Source organism: Ovis canadensis, chromosome 2 (genome assembly GCF_042477335.2).
Source record: "Ovis canadensis isolate MfBH-ARS-UI-01 breed Bighorn chromosome 2, ARS-UI_OviCan_v2, whole genome shotgun sequence".
Taxonomy (NCBI): domain Eukaryota; kingdom Metazoa; phylum Chordata; class Mammalia; order Artiodactyla; family Bovidae; genus Ovis; species Ovis canadensis.
The window spans coordinates 7,013,591-7,032,661 of NC_091246.1; the positions used below are offsets into that span (position 1 = coordinate 7,013,591).

Below are 19,071 nucleotides of genomic sequence, written 5' to 3' on the forward strand. Positions count from 1 at the left end.
CTGCATGTCATGGGTCCCCTTCCATTGTTTCTTGGATATGTTTCCTACTTGGGGTAAAGCAACAAGGTGTCTACAATAGGAGTTACCATTTTTTGAGCACCTGCCATCATGGCAGGTATGTGGCAGGTACGTGATCTGGTTTGGTTCTCTCACAAGCCCAGAGAAGTAAGAGAGACTCTTCAGTGGAGACCGAGGCTCGGGGAAGCCAGGGCACACAGGAAGGCAGTGTTGGATCAGCTTCACTCGAAGTTGTGAGGATGCTCCGTAACTGCCAGCGTGCTCAGCCCCTCATTCCTGTCTAAGCTCACGGATGCCGTTGTCTCATTTAATCTTGACCGTGGTCTTATGGTGCAGCGCTACTGTTGGGAGGCAGCACTGTTCCCAGGAGGCAGTGCTCTCATTCTGCTTGCACTTGGCAATGAGAGAGAGCAAGTGCTAGCAGAGGCCTTGGAGGAGGATGAAGCTTTGCCCATGATTAGGCAGGTTCAGAGGCATTCCTGTGATTTCTTAAAGCATTATTGTAGTTTAGTAACCAAGTCATGTCTGACTCTTTGCAACCCCATGGACTGTAGCCCACCAGGCTTCTCTGCCCAAGGGATTTTCCAGGCAAGAATACTGGAGTAAGTTGCTATTTCTTTCTCCAGGAGATCTTCCAGACCCAGGGATCGAACCTGTGTCTCTGACATTGGCAGGCAGATTCTTTATTGCTGAGCCACCAGGGAAGCCCTTCTTAAAACATGCTCCCTCATGCATGTTTCCTCAATATAAGGAGATTCTCCATTTTCTTCTGAAATACTTCGGACCTAGTTCTCCCCTGTTCAAGATCCATAGTTGTTTTGATGAACACCAAGCAGCTCAGAGCTAATTGTCTGAGCTGCTAACTTGCTATTGCCCAATTCTTTCATTTTATAGCTGAGGAAACAAGACTCAGAGGATGGGATGTGCTTGCCCGAGGCCATCCAGGGAGAGACCGAGGCGAGGCAGAACTGGAACTCAGTGTTCTGGAGAGCTATTCCCCTGTGTCTGTTGAGGGCTTGTAAGGATCTGGCTTCTTATCTGCAACATCCCAGCTGCCTCCTGCTCCCACTTTGAGGATGGTTTTCTCACTATCAGTCTTCCCAAGGAGGAAACTGAGGCTCAGAGGAGCCACGCGAAGAGTTCAAAACGATAGCCAGTAAGAGGCTGAGTCTAAGCTGGAGCGGCTTCCATGACCCCTCCGTGCCTCTCATGTCCCAGGTTGTAGAAAAGAATGGAGGTACCACACTTGTGTCTCCCAGGGTTGGAGGGCAGGGTTCGCCCTCCAGTGCCACTAGAAAATGCCCCAGGCTTATTCGCTTATTCAGAGTCAGTCAGCCCCAGGAAAAGTTATTCTGTTTTGTAAGTTGGTTGTTTTTCCTTCTGCTTTAGAACAGCTGGTCCACCTTCTAGACCTGGGGGTGGAGTGGTGGAACAGCTCATTACAAATTTTGTGCTCGGAGCAATTTGCATTCCATAATTAATGAACATTAAAATGCATAATTACAAACAGAAACAAATGGCTTGGTGCTGATGAAAAGTCAGGCTGGGAAGGAGCCAGAGCAGGCACAGGGGGTGGAGAAGGAAGCTGGAGAGAGCAGGGCAGTGCCAGCTTGTGAGGGAAACAGCTGGGAATCCCCCAGCCCTCCCCTCTCAGATCCTCAAGGCTTTAAGACTCAGGGACCCAGGCCCAGGATCTTCCTGTGGTTTCTCTTCTGAGATGGAGCAGAATGGAGGCTGTGAAACTCTGGAGCCTGGCTGGCCTAGGTTAGGCCCCAAGCTCTGTCACCTACTTACCATGAGACCTCAGGCAAAGGAGCAATACTGCCAGAAATGGGGTCACCATCAGCTGGACCTGCCCCCTCTCTCCTGCCAGCTTCTGGTCCCACAGAGCCTGCCTTCCAAGGCTGCTTCTGTGAGCTCCAAGGAAGTACTTAGAGATAATTGAATTCACTTACTTCAGTAATCTCTTCTAAGTAGCAAAGCAGATCACTCCACTCCTCTGCCAATAGACCTCCAGTGCCTTCCAGTTACACTTAGAATAAACTTGGGATGCCTTCTCATGATCAGAGTCCAGGGTTAGCAACTTTTTTGTATTAAGGGCCATGCAGCGAAACATTTTAGACTTTGCAAGTCATGTGTGGTCCTTTCGTCATCATCTTCTTTAAAAACAAACAAGCAAAACCCTTTTAAAATGTAAAGAGACATTTTTAGCTCTAGAGCTGTGCAAAAATAGGCTGTGAAGGAGTGGATTTCTTTTCTCTATTTCTCCCACTAAAAACAACGAAAGCCTCCAGAGGTGATATACAAAACAAATGAAGACTGTGGGCTTCCCAGGTGGCGCTAATGGTCAGGAATCCTCCTGCCACTGCCTGAGACTCAAGGGATGTGGGTTCGATCCCTGGGTTGGGAAGATCCCCTAGCATAGGAAATGGCAACCCACTCCAGTATTCTTATCTGGAGAATTCCATAAACAGAGGAGTCTGGCGGGCTATAGTCCATGGGGTCACAAAGAATCAGGCACGACTGGGCACACCCAAGACTGTGAAAGGTGGAGAGAAGGAGGCAGGTCAGTTTAGGGGCTTTGAGACCAAGGAAGACATGTTGGTCATTGGCTGCATTTTCTTTTTGCCTCATGTCCCACGCTTGGAGTTGAAGGAGCCAGCAACTAAGAAATAAATGCCTGTAGATAGACAAAAACAAACCAAAAGCAGAAAACCTCCACAAAAAAATCAAATAAAAAACAATCAAAAGCCTGCTTTCTTCAGCCAGAGTATTAGGAGAAGGGAAGCCAACCAATCAACATAGAAGATTTTAGGCACTGACCGTTCTATTCTAGCCAAACATCACAGAAAAAATAAGTCAATAGCAACAACATGCCTATTCCCCACCCATGCTAATAAATGTCAAGTAGGGAACTAGATTTCATCTTTAGCAGGCTGTACTGAGACAGTCTGCCAACCCAGTCCTCCCTTCCTGGTAGCGGGGTGTCAGGTAAGGAGCCAGGACTTTAGTCCCCACTGAGAGGTAATGAGCAGCCCTCCTAACTCCATCCAAGGTCCGCCCAGTGTCAGTGGAGACTAAATGAAGAGCCTGGATGTCCCCTCAACCTTCAGTAATACACTGCTCTCCCAAGCCTGCCGAGGTATTCCCAGAGGATGCTAGCAGAAAGTCAGGGCCACTGATCAGTAGTGATGAAGCCACTCCTCCTCTCCACCCACATGGTGTCAGTGGGGAACAGAGGCTCTGCACACCTACTGTTCCCATCCAGGAGGGTATCAGCAGAGTCCCAGTAGGGAGGCAGATTCCCACCACTCCCAAGCACAACGAGGAGGACCCTTCCCTCTTGGGTATCTGTGGAGGCCAAGTGGGGAAACTGGAGTTCTGTCTCCTCCTGACAGTTACCAGCTGTGTCTCCCCTTTCCTGTGCTGGAGTGGTGTCAGAAAAAGCCAGATTAAAAAAAGATATCTTTAAGATTCAGATTTTAAAAAAATAATAATATAATGCTGCAAAAGTCTAGGTTTCCATTGTGAATCACTTGTCATACTAAGAATAAGAGCTAGGGAGATCTCAAACAGAATGGAAAAAGACAGCCAGTAAATGCTGCTACAAGATAACAGAGATATTAGAATTATCTGACGAATATGCTGGGATAGCCCTAATAAAAATGCTTAAACAAGCAATTATAAGCACAGATTAAAAAAAAAAAAAGACAGGAGAGAGGGAGAAAATCTCAACAAAGAACCAAAAAATATAAAGGAGGAGCAAATGGAAATTATGTAACTGAAAAATACAATAAATGATTTTTAAAAATAAAGCAGTGGATTGACTCACCAGCAGAATGGAAAGGACAAGGAAAATAATCAGTGAACTGAAAGAACAATAGAAATTACCCACTCTGAACATCAAGAGAAAATAGATTGCAGAAGAAAATGAACACAGTCTCATGGGCCTGTAGGACTGGGAAAAAAGATCTAACACTTGTGTCATTGGAACCCCAGAATAAGAGAAGAAACAGCAGGACTGAAAAAGTACACAAATGGACAGTGGCTAAAAACTGCCCCGATTTAACAAAATGATTCATTCTACAGATTCCAAAAGCTGAGAAAACTCAAGGATAAACACACAAGTCCACACCAACACATCATAGGCACATTTCTGGAGAATGTCTTTTAAAAAAAACCTAAAGAACAAGGAGAGAGAAATGTCATCTCCAGAGGAAAAACCATTTGAATGACAGTGGATTCTCATAAGAAATCACGGAGGCCAGAAGGAAGTGGCATACCATTTTGCAAGTGATGGATAAAAAATAGATCTGTCAACCCAGAAGCCTGTGTCCTATAAAATAATCCTTCAGGAATGAAGGAGAATGAAGATATTCTAGGATGCAGGAAAACTAAGAAAATTTGTCACCTGTAGACATTTAAATAAATGCCTAATGAAAGTTACCAAACAGAAAGGCAATCATGAAAGCATCTTGGAACACTGGAAGGGAAGAAAGAACATGGTTATCAAAAATATAGGTAACTGCATTAGACCTTTTTTCTCCTCTTGAGTTATCTTCATTGTGTTTTTATGATTAAAGCCAAAATGATAGCAATATCTGATGTGCTTCTAAATACAGTCCACCCAATATCCCAGGTTTCACATCTACAGATTCAGCAACCTCAGATGTAAATTTCCCAGTTGGTTGGATTTGTAGCCAGACAGCCTGCAGATGTGGAGTGTCTGTAACTGTGTTCACTGTACCAGGCCATATAAAGGACTTAAGCGTCAGTGGAGTTTGGTATCCATGTGGAGGGAGCGCTGGAACCAGTCTGCTATGGATGCTGAGGGACAACTGTGTATTTAGAAGAATATTTAAGAAAATTACCGCATCCTCTCGCACCCTTGGTTTCCCTGGTGAAGTGCAAGTCACTCAGTCGTGTCTGACTCTTTGCAACCCCATGAACTATACAGTCCATGGAATTCTCCAGGCCAAAATACTGGAGTGGGTAGCCTTTCCCTTCTCCAGGGGATCTTCCAGTTCAATTCCTGGGTGGGGAAGATCTGCTGGAGAAGGGATAGTCTACCCACCCCAGTATTCTTGGGCTTCCCTTGTGGCTCGGCTGGTAAAGAATCTGCCTGCAATGTGGGAGACCTGGGTTTGATCCCTGGGTTGGGAAGATCCCCTGGAGAAGGGAACGGCTACCCATCCAGTATTCTGGCCGGGAGAATTCCATGGACTGTATAGTCTGTGGGGTCGCAAAGAGTCAGACATGACTGAGCGACTTTCACTTTCACTTTTAAGAAAATTATGTTATAAATGGGTAAGGATAAAAGGACATAAAGAGAAGTAAGTTTTCTACACATCAATTAAACTGGCAAATATTGTCACCAGTACACTAGGTTAAGTTATGCATACTAGAACAACCACTAAAAACTATACCAAGAGATGTGTCCCCAAATATCATAGATACATTAAAATGAAGCTCTAAAAATGCTCAAGCAACCCACAGGAAGGTAAGGCAAAGAAAGCAGAGAAATGAAAAGCAGAGATCAGTAAACAGAAAATAAGCCAGTAGACTTAAGTTCCAAGATATCACTAATCACGTTCAATATAAGTGATCTTACTACACAAATTAAAAGACTGAAATTGGCAGAGTGGTTAAAAATCATGACCCAAGTATATGCTCTCTATGAGGCATTCACTTCACATATAATGATTTAGGTAGATTTGAGAGTAAACAGCAAAAGACATATATATAGCAAACAAAAGCTGAAGTAGCTTTATTAATATCGTAAAGTAGGTCTTAGAGCAAAGAGAAGGACTCTCTGAATGTATTAATGAAAGGGTTGTCCACCAGGATGACATAGAAATCATAGATATTTATGCACTGAACAACAGAGCTGCAAAATGTATGAAGCAAAAATTAATTGGACTGAAAGGAAAAATAAACTAATGCACAGTTATATCTGGATCCTTCCATAACCCCCTCGCCAACAACCGATAGAACAATTAGAAAGTGAACAATGTTATAGATTAGCTTTGTAACACCTCCGACTGGAAGGATCTAGTTAACATTTATAGAACTCTCTGCTCAGCAGCAACAGAGCACATTCTTTTTAAGTGCCTATGGGACATGTATTGAGATAGACTGTATTCTGAGCCATGGTAAAAGTCTCAACAAATTTAATGAATTTAAATCATACAGAGTGTGTACTCCAGCCACCACAGAATCAAACTAGAAAGCAGTAATAGATAACACCTGGAATACCTAAACACCTAAATACCTGAAAAATACTCAGCATATTTCTAAATAATCTATGGGTTGAAGAAGAAGTCTCAAGGGAAATTAAAAATACATTGAACAGAATGAAATAAAAAGACAATATATCAAAATTTGTGGGACACAGGTAGCACAGTAATTCATCCTTTTCCTTAAAGTGAAAGTCTTTATATTTAATGAGGAGGAAATTTATAGCCATAAATGCATATATTAGGAGAAAAAAGTTTCAAATGAGTAATCTAAGTTCCTATCTCAAGAACCTACTAAAAGGAGAATAATAAACCCAAATCAAACAGAAGAAATCAATACAATTGAAAACAGAAAAAAGATAAAAATCAATGAAACAACAAAACAGGTCATTTGAAAATGTCAAGAAAATTGAAAAAATAAACAAAATGACGAGACTTTTAAAGAAAAGAAGAGGGAAGACCCAAGTTTTCATCAGGAATCAAGTGTTAGTCACTCAGTTGTGTCCAACTCTTTGTGACCCATGGACTGTAGCTCGCCAGGCTCCTCTGTCCATGGGATTTTCCAGGTGAGAATACTGGAGTGGGTAGCCGTTCCCTTTTCCAGGGGTTCTTCCTGACCCAGGGATCAAGCCCACGTCTCCTGCATTGTAGGCAGATTCTTTACTGTCTGAACCATTAGGAAACTTGAAGAAATAAACAAAATAGCAAGACTTTTAAAGAAAAGGGAAGACACAAGTTACCAATATCAGGAATAAGACAGTTGATATCACTTTAGACCCTGCAGACATCAAAAAGGTTAATTAAGGACTGCTACAAATAGCTATACCTACATATATTTGACACCCTAAATGAAATGAACTACTTCCTTGAAAAATGCAAAATACGACGATTCACCCAATATGAAACAGATATTTGAATTGCCCTATAACTTTTGTTTTTAATTTTTGCTGAACTGGGTCTTAGTTGCAGCATACAGAATCTTTGATCATCATTGTAGCTTGCTGGATCTTAGTTACAGCATGTGGGATTGAACCCAGGTCCCCTGTCTTGGAAGTACGAAGTCTTAGCCATGGACCACCAGGGAAGTCCCCCTATAACTTTTAAGAAAATTCAAAATGTCACTTAAAAACTCCCCTCAAAAAAATCTATAAGTTTGGATAATTTCACTGGAGATGCAGACCTCAGGGTATGTCTCACACCTTGTATAAAAATTAATTTGAAATGCATCATAGAATTAGAATTAAATGTAAAACCTAAAGCTATAACACTTCTAGAACACACACACACACACACACACATATGAGCAACTATTTGAGATTTGAGCTTGGCAAAGTGTTCTTAGATTCCAAGATATAGTTTTTATGATCCATAAAAGAGAAAATGATAACTTGGATTTCATCAAAATGAAAAACACTTGCTCTGTGAAAGCTCAGTGGAAGATGATGAGAAGACAAGTTACAAAGTGGGAAAGAAAATATTTACAAACTGCGTATCTGACAAAAGTCTAGTGTCTGGAATATATAAAGAACTCTCAGACCTTAAGGATGATAAGCAATCCAATTAGGAAATGAGCAAAAAACATTGAGAGACATCTCACTGAAAAGGATATAGAGATGGCAAATAAACCAAAGATGTTCAGCATCATTAACTATTAGGAAAATGCAAATTGAAACCACAGTGGGGGTATGACTACACCCCTGTCAGGGTGGCTAAAATGAAAAAATATCCACAGCATGAAATGTTGACAAGGACGTGGAGAAACTGGACTGCTCATATTTTGCTTGTGGGCATTTAAATTAGTACCACCACCCTGGAAAAGTTTGGCAGCTTCCTAACAATATTAGACATGCAATTATCATACAACTGAGAAATTATGCTCCTTGGCCTTTTCCCCCCCCCAGGGGAATAAAAACTTATGTCCCCACACACAAAAAAAAAAAACCCTGCACACCAGTGCAGCTTTAGCACTTACCACGTGGTGCAACTGTAAAGAATCTCCCTGCCAGTCCAAGAGATGCCAGATATGCAGATTCAATCCCAGGGTCGGGAAGATCCCTGAGAGAATGAAATAACACCCCACTCTTAAGTATTCTGCCCTGGGAGATTTCATGAACAGAGGAGCCTGGCAGGCAGCAGTCCATGGAGATGCAAAGAGTCGGACAAGACTGAAGCAGCTAACACACACACACACACACACATACACAGACACACATACACAGACACACACACACATACAGACACACACACAGACACACACAGACACAGACACATACACACAGACACACACACACACACAGACACACACACGCAGAGACACATACACACACACACACACAGAGTCCCTCCATACCATAGCATAATACTCTTCATTTAAAAAGGAACTAAATATCGGTACATGAAACCACCTGCCTGGATGAATATGAGAAATATGCTAGTGAAAAAATTCAACTCCTGAAAAGTTCATTTGATTTATGATTTTATTTATATAACAGTGTTGAAATGACAAACATTATAGAAACAGAGAACGTACTGGTTGTTGCCAAGTACTCAGGAAGGGAGTCAGGTGAGCAATGGGTATGGCTTTAAAAGGGCAAGAGGAGGAATGAACGTAGTGGTGGAAATGTCCTGTATGTTGAGTGTCTGTATGTATATCCTGGGCGGGATACTTTACTATAGTTTTGCAAGATGTTACCATTGAGGGAAACTGGTAGCGCATCATATCTTTCTGTATTGTGCTGTGTGTGGTTAGTCGCTCAGTCATGTCCGTCTCTTTGCGACCCCATAGACTGCAGCCCGCCAGGCTCCTCTGTCCATGGGGATTCTCCAGGCAAGAATACTGGAGTGGGTTGCCATTCCCTTCTTGAGGGGATCTTCCCAACCCAGGGATAGAACCCAGGTCTCCCACATTGCAGGCAGATTCTTTACTATTTGAGCCTTATTTCTTAAAGCGTCATGTGAATCTCTAAGTATCTCAACATTTTTAAATGCATAATTAAAAAGAAAAAAGCACAGTTCTCTGATTACATTTGTCCTATAGACCAGAGTTTGCCAAGCCCTGGCTCAAGTGATCTGGTCCCTCCCTACCTCTCCCCGCTTGCCTTATACTAACCTTGTTTATTCCTGTCTCATGGAGCTTCGGCTGCATTGGTCTCCTCTGTTCCATGGATAGGACAACACTGTTCCTGACTCAGGACTTTCATACTAGCTATTACTTCTTGGATAACTCTCTCCACTTATATTTTGTTGGGAAATTCTACTTACTGTTCAGGCTTTGCTCAAGCGCTCAGTTTGTACCTCTTTGACTCTATCCCCATTCACTTTTTATCATATTGCACTTTTGCTGTACTCATTTATGGATGTGAGAGTTGGACTATATAAAGAAAGCTGAGTGCTGAAGAATTCATGCTTTTGAACTGTGGTGTTGGATAAGACTTCTGAGAGTCCCTTGGACTGCAAGGAGATCCAACCAGTCCATCCAAAAGGAGATCAGTCCTGGGTGTTCTTTGGAAGGACTAGTGTTGAAGCTGAAACTCCAATAGTTTGCCCACCTGATGTGAAGAACTGACTCATTTGAAAAGACCCTGATGCTGGGAAAGATTGAGGGCAGGAAGAGAAGGGGACGACAGAGGATGAGATGGTTGGATGGCATCACCGACTCAATGGACATGAGTTTAGGTAAACTCTGGGAGTTGGTGAGGGACAGGGAGGCCTGGCGTGCTGCGGTTCATGGGGTCTCAAAGAGTCGGACACAACTGAGTGACTGAGCTGAACTGAAGTGAACTTTTGTTGTACTTCTTTACACTATGAAAAAATCATTTTACTTCCTGTTAATTATTTGTCTTCTCTCTGGAATGTATTCCCCCTGCGAACAAGATCTTGCTTGTGTTCTTTTCTGCTGCATGTCCAGCACCCAGCATGTGTGCTTAGCACTGAGTAGACGTTCAGTACACGTTTGTTAAATGCTCCAGTAAAGGACTTGGATGGGTGAGAAAGAAAAGAAATGCTGATGGTCCCACTTGGGCTTTGCGGGGGCAATGGGTTCGTCCATGTATCGTTTGTTCCCCTTACGCATTCTTTGATGCTTCATTCATTGAGTGCTTATGATGTGCCAGGTTCTGAGGCAGCTGTTCTAGGTGGTTTTCTCACAGGGGCTCCAGAAATGCCTCCCAGAAAGGCGTTCTTACTTCTCTCTTACAGAGGAGGAGCCTGAGACTGTTTCCGAGGGGAAGCACTCGCCTAGATGCTCAGCATCAAAGGCCTGTGTGCAGTTCAAGACTGAAATCACCCTTGCCTCCTGTCTCGTCAGGTCCCGTCTCTAAGCTATTCCTCCAATTTAAAGAGAGCAAGCTGAGGCCCAGCTCTGTACAAGGTCACCGGGCACATGAGTGGTATTCCTGGGGAGGGTTCTGTTCTTCCTCTTCCTAGAAAACAGAATGTCCCTTTTGCTTCAGTGACATCTGTCTTCCCTGTAAAAATACATCTCTGACCCAAGCCCCCCTCCTTTGATACTCCCCAGTCAAGCACATTCGCAGAATTTCCATTTTCCCATTCAGATTACACCATGCTTCTTCACATTTCCTGGGTAACTAGTTCTCTGTCTAACAGATAGGTGTATTTCTCATTTCTCAATCTGGATCCTAAGCTCCTTAATCATACCCAGAATGGCAGCTGGCAGCTAGTGTCTGCCGAACACCGTGCCAAGCGCTTGATATATTTATCTCACTGTATTAGTTATCTATTGCTGTGTAACAAATTATCCCCAAATTGGGCAGCTTAAAACAAAAGGCATTTATTATCTCACACCAGTTCTGAGGATTAGAAATTTAAGAGCAGCCTAGCAAACTCGGTGGCTTAAGAAAATAGAAATGTGTTCTCTCGAGGCTCTGAAGGCCAGATGTGTGAGATCACAGTGTCAGCAGGGCCCTGCCCTGTCCTAGGGCTCTAGGGGAGAATGTCCCAGCCTCTCTGGCTTCTGGTGGCTGCAGCGTTGGGTGACCTGTGGCCACGTCACCCCAGTTGCTGCGTCCTCCCCCCACACACACATGGGCCTCTCTGTATGCAATCTCTCTCTCTGCTTCCCTTTTAAAAGGACCTTTGTGACAGCATTTAGAGCTTTTACTGTAGGAGGTAACATTCGTAGGTTCCAAAGATTAGGATGGGGATATATCTTAAGGAGGCTTCCCAGGTGGCGCTAGTGGTAAAGAACCCGCCTGCCAATGCAGGAGTCATAAGAGACACAGGTTCGATCCCTGGGTCAGGAAGATCTCGCCTGGAGAACAGCGTGGCGATCTATTCCAGTATTCTTGCCTGGAGAATCCTGTGGACAGAGGAGCCCAGCAGGCTCCAGTCCATGGGTTGCAAAGAGTCAGACACAACTGAAGCAGTTCAGCAAGCATGTAGTACAGTGCATTAGCCTCTCACATGACCTCATAGGTTTGCCATAAAGGTTAACGGAATTAAACCAGATAAAGTGCTTAGATTATGCTTGGAGTATAGGATGTATTGTTTTAAAGAACAAGAGTGGTGGGGAATCAGTAGGGGATGATGAAAAGAATCGTGAGTTACCTGATTGAGTAGTATTTTCTGTTACCTGGTGAGAAGGTCAGCCTTCCCTTCTAGCACTCACCCTTGAGTCTTGCAGACAGACAGCCCAGCCTTGGGTAGCTGCACATGCCGTCAAATGACCCCATGACCAAGTGCCTTTCTGGCTGACACTAAATGCTCTGAGACAAGCAGGGGCCTCCTCTGAGCTTGTATTAATATGTACAGCACTTCACTCCCACGGAAAATTGATTTTTCTTTTTAAGCACAAAATGTAGCCAGTTTTATAACCTTTCTGCCGCTTGACAAAGGCCATTTATAACCGACTCTCTGTCACCCCTCCTGGCGGCAGTCTCAAGTGTCAGGAAGAACTCTCTGGTGCATCTGTAATTATGAGTTCTTCTTAGGCAAAATTTAATTTCCAAGAGAGCTGACCTTTTTTTGTTACTGTGGGTTTTGTAAATTAACTTTGGGGTGTGTGTTTTGTTATTGATGTTGTTCAGGATGATGGCCTAGGGAGGAGGGAGGGGACAGGGAAGCTGGTTGGGAGGAGAGGAACGTGGGGAGGGCATTTTAATCAGCAATGTCCAGTGATGGATGAAGAGGGCTGGGCTCCGAGCGTTAATCTTGGTGGACAGGAAATGCCAGCCGGATGACTGAAATTAAAACCTAGTACCTCATTTTCTCTCCTGAACCCAGGAGAGTTGGGACTGTGTTCTCCACCTGCTGGACTGGAGATGAGCTCAGCTTCATCAAGTGATAGGAAAGGAGATTAAATAAATAGGTGGTTTTCCTGAGGCTCTAAGAACTTCCATTCACAGAGCACTTAGCAGGTGCCAAAAAGAGCAAAAGGAGCCTTCGACTGAGATCACTCCAGGTGGGAATCGGTGAGGTTTTTAAGGAACCAGAGGGCAGCCCATTTGGTTACCCAGAGGAAGGTGCCTGTGGCTAGACCGAGGCTTTGAGATCATCTGTCCATGGGATCAGTAGCTGGACCTTGGCTGTCAGCTTTAGGAAGGTTCAGTTTGCTGCTGTTGTTTAGAATGCATTTATTTGCACTCGGGAGTGATACTGTTTAGAAATATCACACTGGTGGCCACTAGGAGGATGATAGAGAGGAGGCCGGACTGGAGGTTAGCAGACTGTTTAGGAGGCCTTCTGTGGAGATGTACAAGTCTCATTTAGGAATTCAGGCTCTTCAGGCTGGAGAACAGGTGACTCATTCAAGACAGGAAGGAAGAGAAATTACTCTTGATGAGCACCAAGTTCAGTTCAGTTCAGTTCAGTCGCTCAGTCATGTCCGACTCCTTGCGATCCCATGAATCGCAGCACGCCAGGCCTCCCTGTCCATCACCAACTCCCGGAGTTCAGTCAGACTCACGTCCATCGAGTCAGTGATGCCATCAAGCCATCTCATCCAAGTGCATGCCAAATTCCAAAGTAAGTTATGCAGCCCCTGTGATCCAACTTAAGCTTGATACCAAATCCGCCGAAGCAGGTGCTGGCTGAGCTTAACAGATAAGGAAGTTGAACTCAGAGAGGGCGAGTAACTTACCCCAGATCAGGCAGGAAGAAGGGGAAGATCTGGAATTTAAACTCATATTGGTAGACGCTCTTAAAAATGTATCTGGCTGCCTGCCCAAGTGACCCAGTGGGGCAACAATAATAAGCACAGTACTGATGATGACCCCAGCAAGGTCAGAGTTCATAGCAGCTCACATCCGCTTGCATGGTTGCCATATGAGCCATGGAATTCTTAGCGCTCTGCACACACGGACTCCCTTTATTCTTACAACTTTACAAGACAGATATCGACAAAAGTTCCATTTTACAGGTGGGCATACTGAGGTTCAGAGGGGTAAAAGAATTTGTCCAGGGCCACACAGCTATTATTTAATAGTTGGTCAGATAAGCCTCTGTTGTTGTTTGTTTATTCTTAAAGTTTTTTTTTTAGATGTAGACTGTTTTCAAAGTCTTTAGTGAATTTGTTACAAAATTGTTTCTGTTTCATGTTTTGGTGTTTTGGGCCACAAGGCGCGGGGGAATCTCAGTCCCCCACCAGGGATGGAGCCTGCACCCGCTACGTTAGAAGACGAAGGCTTAACCACTGCGCCGCTAGGGAAGTCCCACAGTCAGATAAGACCTTGAGCTGCTCTCTGCGGTCCTGACCCCTGTCCCTTCGCAGGGCGTGAGAGGAGAGGGCGTGATGAGACCACTGCCTCTCCAGCCGTAACCTCCCCACTCCTCTCTCTCCCTCTGAGCAGTGCCCCGAGGAGCTGAGGCCCATGAAGGATGGCTCGGGCTGCTACGACCACTCCAAAGGCATCGACTGTTCCGACGGCTTCAACGGCGGCTGCGAGCAGCTGTGTCTGCAGCAGACGGTGCCCTTGCCTTACGATGCCACCTCCAGCACCATCTCCATGTTCTGCGGGTGAGTCTCTGCCCCCGAGGCCCGACCACTCCCTTCAGGGCAGTGGGAGGGATGCAGAAAGAACCACAGCCTGGCCCCAGCTGGCTCTGACCTTCACTGAAATGGCCTTTGTGCCTCTGCTTTTTCAGCCCCAGAGGCAAAAGGCAACAGTCTAACCTTTGGGTTGGGGATTGAGAAGAATGGAAGAAGGAGGATAAATAATTGATTAGTGATTATAATAAATGGTACACACGTTCAGGCTGCACCCTAGGATCAGGACTTCTTTTCTGTAAACGTCTCCTGCCCTTTCTGCATCTACCCCACAGCCTGGGTCAGTGTATTTTGGAGAAGAAAGCAGGCATCTTGAAGGTGTCTTGGAGGTGTGCTGCTTCAGAATGTGGGCTTAGCCTGGGCTTTTGACCCCGTTTCTGCAGGGAGGAAGCAGTGCCAAGTTCAGAGGCTAGTCTTTCTTTGTCCTCATGTCCCTGTGGATAAGAACAGTTCACTGGGAGAGGCGAGGTGGAGAGGAAGCAATGCAGACAGAGCTCAAAAAGCTCTCACTCCTGTTAAGAATTCAGCTGAGTGTTAAGGTTGGCACGAGATGGAACGTGGGGGTCACGTTAGGACCAACTTGTTGAGTGACCTGGGACAAGTCACTCTCCCTCTCTGGGCTGCCTTTTGACCACCTGTGAAATGCGATCTCTGAGAAAATGATGCCTAATGGATCTTCCAACTTACCTTGTTTTGCATGTTGAAAATGACTGCAGCGTGACCTCCGCCACGGGGAGCTTCTAGGATCGCGTTTGGTCCTTGGCCGTCACTCAAGAAAATGGCAGCCTTTTCCTTCTCTTCATTCCCTTTCTGCTGATGTCTTCGTATTAGGCAGCTTGTTCTCCTTTTGCCATTCTGTGACTCAGAAAAGTGATCTTCTGTGTTGCGAGACAGTCAGTCATTGAAGTGTACCTAGTGCTTTACTGGGCTTCCCAGGCAGCACAGAGGTAGAGACTCTGCCTGCCAATCCAGGAGATGCAAGAGGCACAGGTTCGATCCCTGGGCTGGGAAGATCCCCTGCCGGAGGAATCGGCCAGCCGCTCCAGTATTCTCGCCTGGAGAATTCCAGGGACAGCGAAGCCTGGTGGGCTACTGTCCATAGGGCTGCGAAGAGGCGGACACAGCTGAGCAACTGAACGCACACAGAGCTTTACTAAATAGAAAAGGAGAAAAAAGCATTTAACAACCTTTCCAGCCCCAAGAACTATGAAAGAGGAGGTGGAGGAATGCATAAGTGTTTAATTTCAGTTTAACAGGAAATTAATTTTACCTGCATGGTTCTAGTCTGTGGGATCTGGTCTTCCTTCTGGGGCTCATTTCAGGGGCTCCCCACCCCAGGCCCAGTTTGCGCTTGGTGCCAGAGGCGCCTTTGAGCAGGTGTTAGAGCAGCTCGCTGGAGGCCCTAGATATGTATCAGTAAAATAAATAAGAAATAAATTAGTGTGTGCAGACCTGAATTTATAGGGTCTCTCCTCTGCTGAAGTGACTGCAGGGCAGTGCTGAGTAAATTATGCATGGGCTTGGATCTGAGGCCTGAATACGGAATCAGCGGTGTTCTTATCATTGCGATTGCACTTGGGGGGAGGGGTGTCCTTCTGTTACAAGCAGCAGTTTACAGCAGGGCACCACAGCAGTAATGGGTTTTGACATAGGAACTGTCTGCCTCTTGTATCCATAGCACACTGCCAGGGTCAAGGGGAATTGGTACACTTGGGTTCCAATCCTGATCACCTCTAACTTTCTCTTAGACATCAGGCAAGACTCCCAGGGCCCTTGACCTTCAGTCTCTAGAGTCTCTAAAATTTTAATAATATCTGCCTTAATGTAACGATGATTATAAACAGTGCAAAGGGCATTTATTACTCCATTTAGGTTAAGTAATGTGTCCAAGGTCACGTGGCTGGTAATGTAGCCTGCCGCTTCTCACTGTGTGACCTGAAGCGAGTTACTTAACATCCCTGTGCCTCAGTTTTCTCATCTGTAGAAAAGCGATGATAACGGTGTCTCTCTATAGAGTTGCTATGAGGATTAAAGGCACGACATTAATTGCATCACAATTTATTGTTGTTGTTTAGTCACTAGGTCCTAGGTCATTTCCAACTATTTGCAGCCTCATGGGCTATAGCTCACCAAACTCCTCTGTCCATGGGATTTCCCAGGCAAGAATACTGCAGTGGGTAGTCATTCCCTTCTCCAGGGGATCTTCCCCACCCAGGGATCAGACCTGGATCTGCTGAGTCTCCTCCATTGGCAGGTGGATGTTTTTACCGCTGAGCCCACCAGGGAAGCCCCTGCATCACAATTTACATTAATATTTATAAAGTGCACAGATGTAGCACTATTAGGTATTTGTTAAATAAAGTAGCTGAAGTGAATGATAGTAAGGACAGCAGGCCTCCACTTGCTCAGTGACCTGAGGGGCTCAACCTCTTGTCTGTGAGACAAGGACAAAGTAACCGTCCCTGCCCAGAAAGGTCTCTGAAAGTTTTAAATGAGACTGAATTAAGAGAGTGCAGGTGTGCTGTGAGCTGTTGAGGCTCCTCCAAATGCTGACAAACAGGAGGAAAATGGGGATAAAACTCAGGTCTCCTAAAACCAACTGCAGTGTCAACAGTCTTTGAAAATTGTCTATTAAGGATGCAAATGAGAAGTTAGCCGCATTTGTTAGAAGCACTATAAACAAAACAATGAAAACCATTAGCAGGTACTTATGTGGAAGTTGGTGGAGAGAAGTGGCAGGCTGTTGAATTAAGCAAGGAAAACAAACCCTCACTCAAGGGGACCTTGTTGACTTGTTCAGAGCTCTGTGTCCTTGCTGAGAGTTTCCTGGGTAGCACAGGTTTCATAAAGCTTTTTGAAGGCAGGTTAACAATAGCAGCTAACACTTACTAAGCACTTCCTATGTGCCATGACTGTGCTAAATGCTTTGATTACATTAGCCCGTTGAATTCTCATAACAGATCCACAAAGGAGGTACTGATCTCAGCGAGGCAGCAGTGAGAGGTGGCGTGAAGTCAGATCTTAATTCCCTGCCCTGGAATTGAAACTGGGTATCATGCCAACAAAGGTCCGTCTAGTCGAAGCTATGGTTTTTCCAGTAGTCATGTATGGATGTGAGAGCTGAACACTGAAGAATTGATGCTTTTGAACGTGGTGTTGGAAAAGACTCTTGAGAGTCCCTTGGACTGCAGGGAGGTCAAACCAGTCCATGGGGTCACAATCGCAGTCAGACACGACTGAGCTACTGAACTGAAGTGAACTGATCCTGGATGATAACCAGGAATCCTAGACCAGCAAGGGCTAGAGACTGTAAGCTATTTTTCCCTGGATCTTTGCCCCCGGTGAAAAATACCTTTATCATGGAGGGAGAAACTGTAAATCCAGATACGAAGTTATTATTAGGGACACAGCACAGCAACAAGTGGGAGAGGACATAGAGACTGTTTGGATGAGGCAGAAGTTAAGACAGAGATGCAAGCCTGCAGTGAAAGGGTGTGGGCACAGAGGCCAGCACACTTAGGCACTCAGTTAATGGTAGCTGTGAGGAGTCTAATAGGTATAAAAATATCTCATTTCATCTTCCAGTGGCTGAATTTTATGTCCTGCTTACTGCTCTATCTCCAATATGTTAGAACAGTCCCTGACACATAGTAGGTGTTCAGTTAATACTTGTTTAATGGAGTTCCTCAATTGACTTGGCTAGGGAAATTGTTTGCTTCCAGCCTTTTCAGTTGTATTCCCAGCTGTGTCCCTATTCCTGGACTATGCGCCTCGGCTTCAGCTTCTGGAGTTTTCAGCATTGCTCCCTCTGCCTCTCCTCCATCTCTCCTCCCCGCTGCCCCTCGTTTCTCCCTGGCTTTAGCTTGCACGTTGTTTTATTTTCAAGTCTCTGTATAGATGTTATCTTCCCCAGCAAGTCTTTTCTGAGCCCCAAGAGAAGGGCAGGGAAGAGATGTGCAGTTACCATGGAGCTGGGTATATAATGGCTTGTCCTTCTGAGTGGATAATGTTTAAATATTAGCTTAATGCTAACAGGGGCTTCCCAGGTGGTGCTAGTGGTAAAGAATCCACCTGCCAGTGCAGGAGACATCAGAAACCGGGGTTTGATCCCTGGAATAGGAAATGGCAACCTACTCCAGTATTCTTGCCTGGAAGATTCCATGGAAAGAGGAGCCTGGTGGGCTACAGTCCGTAAGGTTCCAAACAGTCAGACATGCCTGAGCAACTGAGCACGTACACACACAGTGTTTATCAAATGAGGTTAGGGCATGCGCAGAAAGGACTGTTTTTCTTATATGTATATATATATATATTTTTTTTTCTTTTCTTCCCATAGGCCCTCTTACCAAGGACGGGCCGTTGACATTTTGTCTCCAATTCTAATTTATCCCAGTGACATCTTGACGCCTCTAGCAGATTGGACCTCTGACTTTCTGTCCTGGTTGTCAGCCCTGGTGAGGCCGAATGCCTCAAAGCTAAGTGAAATGGCCTTTCTCTGGGGTCGCTCAGGTCCCATGCCCCTCCGCGCTGCAGTCGCTTCGCTCTGTTGACTTAGCTGCTCTTCAGTGTGGCCCCTGGCACGCTGTCCGTTCCTCACGAGCAGGGACAAAGTCTTAATCACCTGTGTGTTCTCATTGTCATTCCACACCGCCTGCTCCAGGACTAGTTTGAAGCCATCATTGTTGAAGTAAAGAATTATTCCACTAAGATTTGCTGCATCGACTCTGTGCTTGGTGGTTGGGATGCTGAGAATGCAAAGAAGCATCGAGTGCAAGTCCTTGCCCACCAGGGGCAAGGTGGACTCTGGAGCCTGGT

At 45.1% G+C, this 19,071-nt stretch overlaps 1 protein-coding gene across 4 annotated transcripts in view; it reads left to right on the top strand.

Moving 5' to 3' along the window:
* The window catches only part of ASTN2 (astrotactin 2), a 1,128,670-nt gene that overhangs the window by 738,805 nt on the left and 370,794 nt on the right, over nt 1-19,071 (top strand). For all 4 annotated transcript variants that reach the window (XM_069573835.1, XM_069573834.1, XM_069573832.1 and 1 more), the window contains one exon: nt 14,060-14,226. In XM_069573835.1, the coding sequence (XP_069429936.1) occupies nt 14,060-14,226 (167 nt within the window). The remainder of the gene's footprint in view (nt 1-14,059; nt 14,227-19,071) is intronic.